The 14820-nt window shown below is 39.9% G+C and overlaps 1 protein-coding gene across 2 annotated transcripts in view; it reads left to right on the plus strand.

Annotated features, from left to right (window-relative positions):
- Barx2 (BARX homeobox 2) overlaps positions 1-14820 on the plus strand; it is a 74529-nt gene that overhangs the window by 35885 nt on the left and 23824 nt on the right. Inside the window, exon 1 of one of the 2 annotated variants that reach the window (XM_048796065.1) lies at positions 11109-11552. The exons of the other annotated variant lie outside the window; for it this stretch is intronic. Within the exon in view, the coding sequence (XP_048652022.1) occupies positions 11444-11552 (109 nt within the window). The 5' untranslated portion in view covers positions 11109-11443. Of the gene's footprint in view, positions 1-11108; positions 11553-14820 lie in introns of those variants that run through there. 2 annotated transcript variants of the gene reach the window in all.

Here is a 14820-nt window from a genome sequence, read left to right on the forward strand (position 1 = left end):
GCCGGGCCAGGCGGGGACCCTTCTCGCTGCCCCGGGCCGCCGGGGGCCGCTTGCAGAGCCGGTTGGGCGGTGGCTGCGGGATTGGACCTCTGCGCCCGCGTGGCCGGCCAAGATTCACTTGTCTGGGGCCAACTGTCACCTCTAATATGACTTACTACTTCCTGGCAGGTCTCCTTTCAGCGGAATTTTGCTAGAAGTTCCTCAGTAGGTAGAATGTAGCTGTTTTAATGGGTGTTTCTGATCCGGTTAATGTGGAGATACTGAAAGTGCTGCTTCCTTGCCGGCCGCCATGTTGGATCCCCCCCAACTTTATCTTTTAACTCGTTTTCTGTTTTGAAAAATTCAGCTATCATATTTTTATTTATTCAAAAGTTCATTCTTGTTTCTAATTGTTCCTTTTGTAAAATAGCATCCTATTACATGAATACAGTATATTTTTTTCCTCATCTCTTGGAGGATATTATTGATAGTTTTCTTTCTTTTTTAAAACATTTTTTTTTTGCAGTAGTAGGGATTGAACACAGGAGTACTCTACCACTGAGTTACATCCTCAGCCTTTTTTATTGTTAATTTGAGAATGAGGTTGGTTTCATTCAGTTGCTGAGACTGGCCTTGATCTTGTGATCCTTTTGCCTCAGCCTCCCAAGTAGCTGGGATTATAGGTGTGCCCCACTGTGCTTGGCTATTGATAGCTTTATAAGTTTTTCCTTTTACTCCCTGAATTGTTTGTAATTACACCAATCCCTCCACCCTTCGTTTGATTTTGGTCTTTCATGTTTGAGGCTTTCCGCAAAGTTTAGTGACTTGGACTGTCTCTTCATAGTCGAAAGTGAAACTCTAAGTCACTGAGTTGGAAGGTCTGTGTGCCCGAATGAATGAATATGTATACCTGCCACCCCCTCAATGGGTAGACTTCACCATAGGGTATCCAGGCAGGGAGCAGGCTGTTACTGGAGGACCCATAAATACAGTGCCAGTAGATCTTTTGCTGTGGCAGTTTTATTTCTCTGGAGAAGAATCTCCCATGTTTCTGCTGGTAGGTGGAGTTGGGAGAGCTGAGCTGCTGGGGGGTTGATTTCGGGGTACCCAGGAGTCTACTGAACTTTTCTGCCTTTTGCTCCTCCTCGCTGTGCCCAACCCAGAACTCCTGGGGATCCTGACTGTTGAAATCATATTCTCAGCACGGTATAAGCTGTGTGACTACATTATAGAAGAGCTTGAATTATAACAAGATTCTTTCCAAGTACATTCTTGGACTGGCTTGAACTGGTTCTGCAGTTCGGGGATTCCACAGTCTCTCAATGCTCTGGTGACATGCCACATGGAGCAGAGTGTCTAAAGGCATGACAGAGAATAGATGTGACTGAGGATAACATGGACATGGTAAAGTTATAGTCAGCAAATTACACTTACATCTTTGGGGAGCCAAGCTTCAGTGGCAACTCTGTAACTGAGTTGTGGGCTGATATGGTGGGTGGATTCAGGAAGAGGACAGTAAGAAATGAGACGAAGCCCATGGAAAGGAAAGTTTAGAAAAAAATAGATTTATTAATCCAGAAACAGTTTCATTATAGTTCACAGGTGTACCAGCCAGGAATCAGCCAGGATGTGGTAAATTAAAGTTTCTGCTTGGTGATGAGTTACTGCTTAATGTTGGCTGCACAATCAAATAACCAAGCCCACCAAAGCTCAATTAAATCAGAACCCCTGGGAGTGTGGCCTGGCAATTAATAATTGTTAAAAGCGCCCAAGGTTCTTTTGATTGAAGCCTCCACGGAAGAGAATCAGATAAAAAAATAGAACTCCTGTCCTTTTAAGGTACTCAGTTGAGCTTTCATTTTAACACTAAAGTTTAAATGATGATATAAGGCATTTATAAATGCCAAATAAGTAGTTTATAGAATCTAATGGAATGGACAGAGGAGCTTAGAATAGGGAGATATTTTTGTACTTGGGATAGTTAGAGACTATTAATTGAGTGCCAGTTATGTGCTTGGCCCTGAAATAAGTTCTAAAGGGGATACAGAAAATAACACACAGTTCATGTTCTCAAGAAACTTCTATTTTAGGTAGAAAAAAACAAGAATAATGAGCTTGAAAAAAACAGAGAGCTGTTTACTGCTAAATTGTGTTTGGAAATTGAAGTGCAGTAGAAATTTGAAGAGGTATTCTTAAGTTCCTAGTTTCAGGTACAGTTTTGAGTCTTGCCTTAAAAAACTACAAAGAATTAATGTAATTTAATAATTTAAAAAGTGAGCAATGAGTATGTGCTACTTTCTAGGCACCAGGCTAAGCATTTACGTGAATTATCTCAATTAATTCTCCTGGTATCCTTATGAGATATGTGTTATTATTATCTCTGGTTTGCAGGTGGAAAAACCAAGGCTTATCGAGGTTAAAGAAATTTGTCAAAGGTCACACAAGTTATTTAGTGGTGGAGTTAAAATCAAAAGCAGGGCTGCCTGGCTCTTGAGCCAAACTTGTCACCACCAGCTGTAGGAATAGGGTAAGTAGAGAAGAGAGGCCAAAGTGGACAGAGTGTATTTCTTGTACATTGACTCTATGGCAGTGTGTGTTGAGTAGATATTTGATCAGAAAAGTGAGTTGGTGCCCAGTTTAATTTGTCAGGGGTACTGACTGGAATTTAACTTTATATTCTGGATCCTTGAAGGTTTTTGAGTCAGAGAATGAGAAGATGGAAAGTATATTTAGAAAGATTGTAAAATAAAGCCTGGGGACATGGAGACCAGCTAAAAAGATGCCTGAGTGTTCCAGTATAAAGCTGAGGGGACTAAGCAGTGTGGGATGGGAGCACTTTGGAAAAGAGCCGTGGTTCTTTATGTCCAGAGACTGTAGGGCAAGTCGAATGGACAGAAAATCATGAGTTATTTAGGTTTGGTATTAGTTTGAACTTTACATTACAGTAAGGAAGGGGGTGGTAGTTTAGAGTTGAGAATGTATATTTTTCAGAGACTTAAATAAGAAAAAATCAAATGATTATTTTTCTGAAATTACGTTTTGTATAGATTAGTCATAGACTTATGAGAATTGAATGACCTTTGATTTAGCTCATTTCAAGATATGATTTAATTTAGGCCTGAGACTAAGCTATTTTAGATGACTTTTCTGAGAGCTTCTGAGATAATGGAATTGTGGTAACACAATCTTTGATTCTAACATCAGACCCTTGCGATATTTCTTAGCATGCCAATGAACTATATTCTTATTTCTCTGCTTTCCTTTCTTCGTGTTATTAGAGCAACTGGCTGAGTACAGCTCGCTCTTTAGCAACTGGAGGCCCTTATCTGACCAATGAGATCTTCTCCAAGTCTTGGATGAGAAACTTCCACACATCCTCTCCCCAGGCTTCTGTAAGGCTGTATTTGTATACCTGACCTATGACTTTAAATCAAATGTTAGCACAGCATGCCAAGGACAGCAGTGGGGAGAAGCCAGGCATGAATCAGAGTCTTGTTTATAGCTCTGTTGTGACTGTAATCATATGTTCGCTTAAGAAAGACCCTGGGCCTTCATTAGTAGTATCAAAGGTATGTGGAGATACTACCCGAGCTAGGTGTGAGAAATTCAAACACATTCTTACTAATGATTTTCACAAGGGCTAAAGAGTTTAAGCCAAAAATAATTAAAGTGAACAATAGCACTGTCAACAGCACTCCCAAATAATGAGATAGCAATTAATGAATGAATGGACTCATTGTTCTCTTTGGCTCTAGGCCATCAGCTTCTCATCATAAGTAGTGTAATATTGCTTATTTATACCTTTATTTAATAGTGTTATTTTAATTTTTAATTTATTTAGCTTTCAATTTTTTAATTTAACCAAATCTTTTCATTTTAAAATTAGATGATCCCTCAATGCCCTTTCCCACATTATAAACTTTATGAGCAAGAGTGGTTTAGGTACCTTGGAACTCCCTCAGTTCACTCCCTAAGATAGGCTCCGTAATCAGGCTTTTAATAAATGCTTTGATGAGTCAGGTGTGGTAGTGCATGCCTCTGGTTCCAGCTACTGGGGAGGCTGAGGCAGGAGGATCACAAGTTCAAAGCCAACTTGGGTAACTTAGCAAGAATTTGTCTCAAAAAATAAAACAGCCTGGGCATGTAGCTCAGTGGTAGAGTGCTCCTAGGTTCAATCTCCAGCACCACCATGGGGAGAAAAAAAGTTTGATGACGTTATTGATGAGAGTAATGAGTTTTAAGTGTGTTTGTATTGCCTAATAAGACAGACTCTTTGATGTGTTCCATGACTTTGTTGTACAGGGTCAGCCTGGTTAGTCATTCTTAGCCCAGAAGCATCAGGAAAAGCTTTTCATCTTACTTTTTCAGCAAAACCTACAGAATGTCATGAACTATCCTAGGCAGAAAACTTTCTTTCCTATAGCTGTCCAGAGATTTCAGATGAGCAATAGTGGCTTTTGATGTGTCAGTTAAATGCATTTCCCATCACCTTTAGTATCTTTCCTTCTCCCTAGGAAAAATTAGCTTCTTGCAAACCGTTTCACAGATCACAGAGCATTTGGTTCTGGAACCTAGATTCTTCTTGGTCCTAAATTGTTCAAGGAGTTGTAAGCTGAGGAATGAGTGTATCCTTTCATGCATATGATGTCTAGACAAGACATTTATCAAGCCCTGGTTTACATCCACATAATTGCAGATAGCAGGATTTCATTCACTGTTTTTCTTGTGGTACTGGAATGGAACCCAGCACCTTACGCAAGCTAGGCAAGTGCTCTACCACTGAACTGTACCCTAGGCCCTCATTCTTTTCTATGGAAGAGCAGTATTTCTTTGTGTATACATACCACGTTTTCTTTATCCATTCATCCATCAATTGATAAATACGTTGTTTCCATTTCTTAATTATTGTGAATTGGGCTGCAGTAAATATGGGAGTGTAAATTCTCTTCAAAATGTTGATTTAATTTCCTCGGGGTATATGTGGAATATAAAAAAGTTGATCTGATAAAAATGTATAATAGAATGGTGGTTACTAGAAGCTGGAGAGATAGTGAAGAGAGAGGTTGGTAAATAGGTATTAAGTTAAGACAGGAGTAAGAAGTTCTGGTGTGGTATTGTGTAGTAGGTTGAGTATAGATAAGGATCATGTACTGTAGACTTCAAAAAGCTATAAAAATTTTTTTTGATTATTTTCACTATAAAGAAATTATCAGTATTTGAGAAGATAACGTTTACCCTGATTTGAATGTTGCACAATGTGTACATGTATTGAAACATCACATAGTATCCCATAAATATATACAATTTTTTATGTTTTTAATGTATCAATTTAAAAATTAATTTTTGAAAGAAAATTGGTTTAATAAAACACCTCTCCCCAGTTTCTACCTTCCTTTGTGGACTCTTCCTGAGGAAAAAGTGCCAACGTACCATGTTTATATTATCTGAAGCCATAGATGACCCTTGATTTTGAAGTAAATTGGTGGTTTATTTACTACTAATGTGCCTAGTCTTTCAAATGGTGCTGTTTCCTGTTGCTTCTTACTATTGGGTCTGATATGACTTGGGCTTCTGTTTCCCTTCTCAGGCTCTTCAAAGTCCATGCCCAGAAAGACTCATCTAACCTCAGAGATAAGGATTTCTTTAGAAATCTCCTGTCCCTTGCTTCATTTTTGTCTTTTATAGAAAGATTGGATTGGATGGGCTGTCCATTTTCCTTATGGGCTCTGGAAATGAAAGGCTTTTACATCTGGTCTGCAGATGGGTTCATGGCCAAGGCCTGGTATGTAGAGTGAGTCTATATTTTTTCAGTCTTCACACTCTTGACTATTGAGATCTGCCATTTTGTCTTGCAGTGCTTGGGAACTGTGCAGGTATCTGGGCCTTAGATTGTTTACCCGTGGGTGACACTCTGGTTGTTGTGGAGAGAGTAGGGTGTGGTGAGGGGTGGAGGCCAGAATGTTGGTTAGGAAAGACTAGCATATATTCACTTGTTGAGAAGTAGGAGGGACAGTGCTTGGGTATGGAGGAATCTGGCAAGACAGCCTCTTCCTACAGAAACTTTCTCAGAAGTTTCTCAGGAGAAATGACTTGACTCAGTGTTTCCGAATGATTATCTTTGGCTGTTATGCCTGAGGATTTTTGAAACTTAAGGGTTACATAGCTCTTCACTAGTTCAAAGTATTAAGAAATTGTGGAGTCTCCCCAAAATACTTAGGATTAGTATGTGGGGGTGGATCATTTCCCCCCTTGAACTCTGACCAACCAGAAACCCTAACCAGTAAGTGAGTGGGTTGACAAAGTACCAACACTAATTTATACTTAATTATTACCTTAGGAAAGTGACAACTTGAACCTGACTCTAATAACTTCAGTGTAGATCTAAAAATGTAAAAGACTGACTGGTTTTTCTTCTCCTCTGGAATGGAAGTTTTCTACTGAGATTTGGGCATGCTATAATTCTGTTGCTGCTTGAGGCTAATTTGGAGATTTTTCTTTTCTGGGGGGTTTATCAGGGATTGAACTCAGAGGCACTCAACACTCAACTACTGAGCCACATCCCCATTTTATTTAGAGACAGGGTCTCACAGAGTTGCTTAGCACCTTGCTTTTGCTGAGGCTGGTTTTGAATTTGCCATCCTCCTGCCTCATCCTTCCAAGCCGCTGGGATTATATGCATGCACCGCTGTGCCTGGCTAATTTTGGAGATTTTTGTCCTAGGAGTGTGTCTAGCCAGTATCTTTATTTTTACTTTCAAGGACATTTCAGTGCTCCTGACTCTGCCAGTCCTTTGCTGAGTTGTGGGGTAATAACATGGATGGAGTGCAAGGGAGGGTCAAAGCTCTACCTGCTTTCATTCCACAGTACAGGGGGATACTTCCCTGGATAAGTCTCATCTGTTCTCAGGTGTGTGGGAAGAGAGGGAAGGCAGGATCTGTCAGGAAATGGCCAGTGGGCAGCTGGATGGAGAGTTGGTGGGCTTGGTCCTCTAGAAGAGAGCCATGGCCCAGTTCAAGCAACACATGCCTGTAGGGCCAATTGCACGTTTAAACTCTTTGCTTTTGGTACCTATGAATTGTTTTTTCAAAAACCCTCTTTTCTAAGCTGAATGTGAATAGCAGAAATGAACACACCTAGCAGTTAAAGGGATGTGGTCTAGGGCATGGTTATTTTTGGTGTGGGAACTAGGTTCTTTAATGTTGACAATAAGAAGGGGTATGTTCTGGGAAGGCTTGTGCTCCTCTACAGGTCCCCTGTACTGTGTCAGATAATAGTAACAGCATACATTTGTGATGCCCTTTTCAGTTTATAATAGTGCTTGTGAAGTAAAATATTTCAAGTATTATATTACGTTTTCATAATTTTCCATTTTTGGTAGACTTTCAAAACCTTGTTCTATAATCCATTTTAAAAAGTAGAAGAGATCCTAAATTTTAAAAATATATGCTTTAAAGTAATCTCGGTAAAATTTGACACTGAAGTTCATCAACTGTCTCTTTTCTGTGGGGAGCATGACAATTTTTGAGCCTATAATCCTGAGTTCAGTCCAGTGAGGAGAGGGTGTTTGTTTTTACATTTGCTTTTCTGCTTCATTTGGTAGCTTATTACCACCTAGGGAAGTACACTTGACTACTTAAGGGAAACACAAAGCAATATTGATATGTATCTCCAGGAATAATGGTTGCAAGTTCTATAAAAATGCCTTTGTGCTTCTCACATGGTCAGTGGGGAAATGGCTCATGGAAAATGAGAAAAGACCTGAGCATTTGGCTGCAAATCTGAGTTCATTGCCCATGTGTGTATGTCTTGGCTCTGTTCTTTGGACTTGGTAATGGGCTCATTATTTCTGTGTTAGAGGGATTTCAGAATGTCATGTTTTTCACCTCAAGTTGTTCCCCAGGAAACAGCTACTTGCCTTCTTTTTACCTGGAATGAAACCTGAGGTGCCATCTTTCTCCCAGTCAGGACAGAGCTTCTCCAAATAAGGACTCCTTTATGTTTTAGAAACCTGTGGACTTCGCTGGTCTTTCTATGTGTGGGATATACATAACTATTTTTGGCTGTACATATTTCTGTAGTTTTTCTGCATTGAGACATATTGCTTTCTATTATGAAAAAAAATTGTAAACTAAGAAGAAATGACAATAGGTTATTTGATTGTCTCTTTCTTTTGGGAATTAGGCACCATGTAACACAAATTATGGGGACCCTGAGATAAGTATGAATTGTTCTTAAGCAGCATAAGCCAATGCTTGGCATAGGCTCATAGTACATCCTGGAAGAAGCAGAATGTTTTAACAAGGTCTGAATGCACATCAGTTGCTTGGCATACTAAAATATCAGAAAGGAAGATCCCTGGTAAGCTGTGCTTTAGAATTTTGTAAGGTGGCATGGTATGATTGAAGGAAGATGGCCATGAGTCAAATCCCAGATACACACTGTAGTCATTGGATAGTGTCTGTTAGGATAGGAGACGTGTTGAGGTAGTGTTCAACACATTTCCTTTTTTTGCTTCCTCTCTCTCTCCATTGCCTTAAGATTAGGGGAGGCATTTAAGAGTCTCATGATTTAATTTAGTGGCTTGTTGAAACTCTCTTCTTTTGGAGAGATTGGCCTTTCCTGAGACCATTACCACAGTGGGTGTTTGCTATTATCGTCATTATTAGTTTTTAGTGAGCAAATCAGTGTCAGTAATGTGGGCTGCTGGGTTATCATGCAGTCACAGGTCTACCTTTTCTTTCCTCCACTCTTCCAAAGCATGTATTAACTCTATTTAGTAGAAATTTCCAAATAGTAGTTCTTTGGATTGGTTGTTAATGTGTCAGATTATTAATTGTGAATCTGTGACACACCCAAGTTCCCCCTAAAATAGATCACATGAAAGAGAAAAATAGTGCCTGTGGCCAAACAGTACTCAGCTTTTGGTGGCCTTTGCCTAGAAAGGCAGTACATAAATAGAACATTTGTCCTCTCCTCTGGAAGTCTGAGCCCTGGTCCTGGATCAGACAGTGACTTTTTTGGTGACTTTGTTTAATACTCTCTGCTTCATCTATCAAAGGCAAGATTAGAAAAAAATCTCTGTTCTATTTTCAACATATCATTAGCTACAAATCACAGCCTCCAAAGTGTTAATTGTGCAAGGTGAGGATTATGCAAAATAGAGTCATTTGCCTTCAGTAGTTAATCTGGATTACCTGTAGGGATATCAGATAAGTAAATAGTTTTATCACCCCACTTCCTGTGAACTGAGAAGAGTTAGTAGAGCTGGAGTAGTTTATATACATGTATTAATATTCTTATTCGTCGCCCACTTATTTCAACTAATATTTGTTCAGTTGATATCTTATGCAAAGTGTAAGAAGAACAGATGGATAGAAAGACAAAGCAAAGACTTTGAATTGAAAAATGTAAGAAAGATACATTGCCTCTTAGTGGGATTTTACTCATAATAGTGCTGCATTGGGGTACCAAAAGGGACCTTAAAAAGTCATCGACTTTCTCATTTACAGATGAGGAAATTTCAGAGAGAGAGACCTAATGAGGTACCAGAGGCTAAAGAAGCTTAATGGAGTTGTGGGTGGAATTGACTGAGTGCAGGGTTAGCTCAGGGCCTTTTTCCTGTAGAGAGCAATGGTCTTTGGTTCCAGTTGCTCAGTTGGACACCATTATCTGCACAATTGATGTTCATTGTGTTGCAAAATCTTATTGCTGTTATTTCTTATTATAGTAAGTGCTTTCCAGAATAAGACTCAAACATGAGAAAATATTTATCTGATGTCCAGTTTTTCATGACTGGGGATACACAGGTTGCCACTTGATCTTAACAACTTGAGTAAGAGAGGAAGAAAGAGGAAGTATTTAATTCTACCCAACAAGATCCTTCCATCAAAGACAGAGATTGTCTTCCCTTCTCACTTGAACAGGGCACATTTCTCCAAAGTTTGGATCGTTTTGCAACATAATTCTGTGTTCCTCTGACCACATTAGCTGCATTGCCTTAAGGGTACACTTTTATCGGGGAATGATGAGATTCCAGGAAGAGAAGATTTAACCAGGAATCATCCAACTGGAAGTATGACCTCAAAGTATCCTGATGGAAATATGTGGTGCCAATCATGGCAGCAGTGGGAAATATTCTGACCATTAGCTGTCTTTTTGGAACTTCATCAGACAATGGTTTCCTTGAGAATGCTCACTTTATTGACTTAGAGCCTTCAGGTTCCAGAGTTTCTACTTCTTGCTCAAGGAAACCAATTTCAACATCAGAAGTTCTCTAAATATTCTTCAGTAAGACACAAAGGCCTTTTGCTATATTGTGATTGTACATAATGGTGGGATGCATTGTATATTTGTATGTACATATAATATAACAATATAGTTTAGCCAACATCATTTCCCACTATTTCCCCTTTCCCTCTAAAAATTTTAACTGTTCCTTTTTGTGGTTCATCTTGAATTGGCATCTAAGCCAAACTTGTCCTTCAAAACTCAATTTAATATTGCTTTTCTAGAGGAATCCTTGACTGCCTGTGTTTGGATGGATCCTCTTGCTGAATATTCTTTTGAAAACCCTGATCTACTCTTAATTGTCTTCTTGGCCAGACCATAAGCTGGGCAGAGACCTGGCTTGTTTTGTGTATTGTTTTATCCCCATTTCTTGGCATCTTAACTACATTAGATATTCTAGAATTTGTGAAAATTGTTTTTTTTTTTTTAATTCTCCTTTACGCAGTTTGTTTCTAATTCTTCACAGCTAAGGCAAGCCATAGAGATATCGAACCAGGATTAGAATGGGTAGAGAAAAAGAATGAAGAAGTCAGCTTGGATTTTTAAAATGATATTTTGGCGTAAGATATTCTGAGCTTTAGCCTAACATAGTCTCCTTCTGGGTAACTGGGAGCTAGCCTGTGTGCCCATGGGGCCACTTGCAGAAAGGTTCTGTCTTGGAGCTTTTTCTGGAAACCTTGTTCTGTGGCATGGCATTATGTGCACCTTCCCAGCCTGCCTGGGGAGATTCCTCATCTGTGAATACAGGTCTGTAAGTGTTGGAAAAGGAGAAACTTGTTTTAAAACTTATGTCAAAAGGTTCATTAGTGAGTAACCTCGCTGAAAGTTTATCATTCTTGAAGTTCTCTTTGGCCATGGATATTGAGCTGTACCTTTTGTTTGTGTTCCTGCTTCGGAGGTGATAACATCTGTCTCTTCTATTGGTTCTATTTCCTTTTTCAGCCCTGTTGATGAAGATGTACCCCAAGGCCCAGTTCTTTGTCCTCTGGAGTTCTTAAGGCTTTGTTTTTGGAAGATGAATTCTACTTTCAACCCTTCAACTCCGGTTCTGTGTAAAACCTGCATTGCCATCTCAGAGCCTTTCTGGGGAGAACTGGTTTGTGATTGTCCCTGCAATGTAGATACCTGATTTTCACCTCAAACTGCAAGCTTCATCTTTTCTCCCACACATTCCCACATGGCAGACTTCAGATTTGTCAATGGTTCTCCAAGTCCAGCAGTCACTACCAGGGTGCTGGGTTTTCCAGTTCCTTATATGCTCCTGCCCTTCTTCCCACCCCAGTCAGGTAGGTTTCTGGATCCTGCTGGAATTTCCTTGATAATACCTCTGGAATTCATGCCTTCCTTCCCTCCTATAACCCAGCTCCTTCTTTCCTCAAACATTCCATTGCTGGACGGTGTGCTCTCAAAAACCCACATTCTGTCTTGAATTCCTATGGTTCCCATTGTTTTCCTATTTAATTTTTAGTTTAATGTCTCATTTCCCCATTAGATGATTAGCTTTTTGAGGGCAGAGATCCAGAATTACCTCTCTTAAGTTTAGCAGAACTGAGTGATAGTTTAGTTGAGTTCTTTAATGATGGGGACAGTGAACCAGGGTATTCCTGCTAGTAAATGCTATGCAAACTCAGGGCCCATGAACACCAGAACCCTAACTAGAAATCACTGAGCACAGGCATGAGGCAGCAAGCAGGGTTAGGTTAGCACAAGAAACCAGGGCTCTGACTTCTCAGTGAAGAGAGGCTTGTGTAAAATTTGGAACCTCAGTTGGCTTGCTAAATGGGTGCTTGAAAAAATTAGTGCTACTTTTGGATTAGTTCCTCACTGACTTTCATACTTGTTATCCAATTGTTATCTTCCAGCAAGCTTACACAGAAGTATTATTATTGCCATCTTATAGATGACAAAACAGAAACTTTGAAGTATGACCTGACCTGGGCCATTGAGCCCAATTGCAGAACCGAGTCTCCAGGATTCCTATTAAAATTAGTCCATTTAAGGCACATGGTGTGTGCTAGGAAGATGGCAATTTTTGCTTTTGTCTTGTCCTAAAGAAGTCTGAAATTTGGTGAGAAACAGATGGGTAGACAACTTAACTTGTAATTTAAGGTTTGAATTAAGTAAGGGTGAATAAGGACACAAACAAAAAGTGTGGGTGCACAGAGGTAGGAGTGATTAATTCTGTCTTTGTAATAAACAACAGCTGTGCAGTGCAGCTTTCCGTCCATGAGTGCATGTGAGGTGTGGACGAAAGCGGGTGTGGGTGAATATAGACAACAGAATGATTGGGAGGAGAAAGATCATGCCATTTCTAGTGTGTTCCTTGGCTGAGGGAGCTCAGGGGGAGGGGCAGTGGAGGCTCAGGGTACTTGATGGCATGGGGATGTTATGACATTTTAGGCAGCCTGGAGAAGGTCCAGAGATCATTCTGCTGAGCCAACTTAATTGATCTCAGCTCCCAGAAAAGCCTAGCATTTATGAGGGTGTACACCGTCCTGATGACTAGAGGTAGATTGCAGGTCAAATGTGATAAGACTGAGCTTGTCTCTACAAAGTAAAAAAAAATCTGAAAAGTCTACGCAGTCAACCTGCCAGGGTTGCTCTGAAGTCCTCTGCTTATTTTCCAAATTTTGTTTATTTTTCCAAATCTCCCCAATATTTCTTCCCTATCCCTTCTCTTTGCCCTTTATTTTTAAACCTTTTTAAGGTTTGGGAAAAGATTTTTTTTTCCTTAAGTAGATGGTTTATTCTGACATCCACATCATAGCAATCCCATGCAGATTTTGGAATAAATTTATTCCGTGCTTCTAATTCATTTATACTTAATTCATCAACTTTTAATGAGGTTGATACCTTTCAATAAGGTTGTTAAGACATTTTGCAGCCTTTGAGTTGGCCTCTTAGCATGTTTTCTCTTTTCTTTAGCCACACCCCTCTATCACCTGTGTGTACATGGTGCCTCCATTTCATTCACTCTTCCTGGACCAGAAATTTAGTATGTCATAAAGTTAAAAGAACATTCAGAACCTCTGTATCTTCTCTCCTCTTGTCCCCTACTTTTGTGTCCTATGGTCACTGAACTTTCATGATCAGTTCCTGCCTACCCTCAGGGCAAGCTTTCCTCAGCTCACTCTCAGCATAAAACAGGGCAAAGTAATTTTAACTATCCTGTAACTGCCTTCGCTGCAGTTTTTAGAAATTAACTGGTTTTATCTGGTGTCTCCCCAAATCCATTCTTCATGCCTGTTATTGACTTTGAGAAAGGATATGCTGTAGGTCTCTCAAGCTGTTCTGTGTTTTTTGTTGTGTTTTATTTTTTTTTTGGTGGTGGTACTGGGGTTCAAAGCCATGGACCTGGCATGCTAAGCAGACTCTCTACACTCCTGGCACTATTTTTTTTTTTAACACAGGTTTGCAAAACCAAACTATTTCTGGAGTGTTGGCTGTTTTAGAAGGATGCCTGGACAGGTTAGCCTTTGTACTGATTTCTCTTAGCTCTCTGGTTGCTGTCAATTTTAGTACATGGTTGCAAGTACATTTGAAGGCCTCCATTGGGCAAGGAGAAACCGGCAAATTCTGGTGGTGTTGATTCTTGCTTTGCATATGAATGGAGAAGTTAAGGAGACACATATGTGGTTCACAGGTAGGTTTGCTTTCTTGATAACAAATCCCTTTAATATGGTTCAGTCACAGGGCACCAAGCAAGGAAAAGAAAGGGAGGAAAAGAAAAGGAACTAAAAACAATAAAGTGCCCACTGGGCATTTCACATGTTTTAATGTACAGTAATTTAGGAGGGAGGACTGTTACTGGTTTGTATAGATGAGGACATTGAAAGTTTTGGTAATCTATGCAAAGTCCCTTTGAGAGTCAGTGGTAGAGTACCTATTCTTTTCTCTATCCAAAACTACCAGCTAATTGGTAGGAATGTAATCCTATGGAAATAACTTGGTGTGGATATTTTATAATTTTTTTTTTCCTAAGGAACTCAGTGGTCACTACCTAGTTGTTTCCCCAAGTCTCTTTCAGGCTATCTTCATACCTCTGTATTCTTTGTATATGTTATTTGAGTCCCTCTGAAGCCTTCTGCACATGTAGAGGTCACATGTTCCAGGGACAAAAATCATTTAAGATGACACTTTAGAGATTCTCATCTACTCAGGCCTTTGACCGTTGCTTCTGTTAACCAGAAACATGGGCATGGAGAATCAATTAGGGGATGGGTATTTTGGAGAAATAAAACAGAAGCCCACAGGAGATTTGTAGGAGCAGACATAGTTGTTTGGTTGTTTGCTCTTGTTATGGTTTGGATGTAAGTTGTTCCCCAAAGCCTCTGTCAATACAGGGCTATTTAGAATTAAAATAATTAGATTATGAGACCTGAAACCTAATCAGCCCATCCTAGTTTGAGTGGATTGACTGGATGGTAACTGTAGAAAGGTGGGACATGAGTAGAGGAAGTGGGTCACTAGGGGCATGCCCTCGGAGTTGTTCTTCCTTTGGCCCCTCCCCCTCCCCACCCTTCTCTCTCTCTCTCTCTCTCTCTCTCTCTCTCT

This window comes from Marmota marmota, unplaced genomic scaffold (genome assembly GCF_001458135.2).
Source record: "Marmota marmota marmota unplaced genomic scaffold, marMar, whole genome shotgun sequence".
Classification (NCBI taxonomy): Eukaryota; Metazoa; Chordata; class Mammalia; order Rodentia; family Sciuridae; genus Marmota; species Marmota marmota.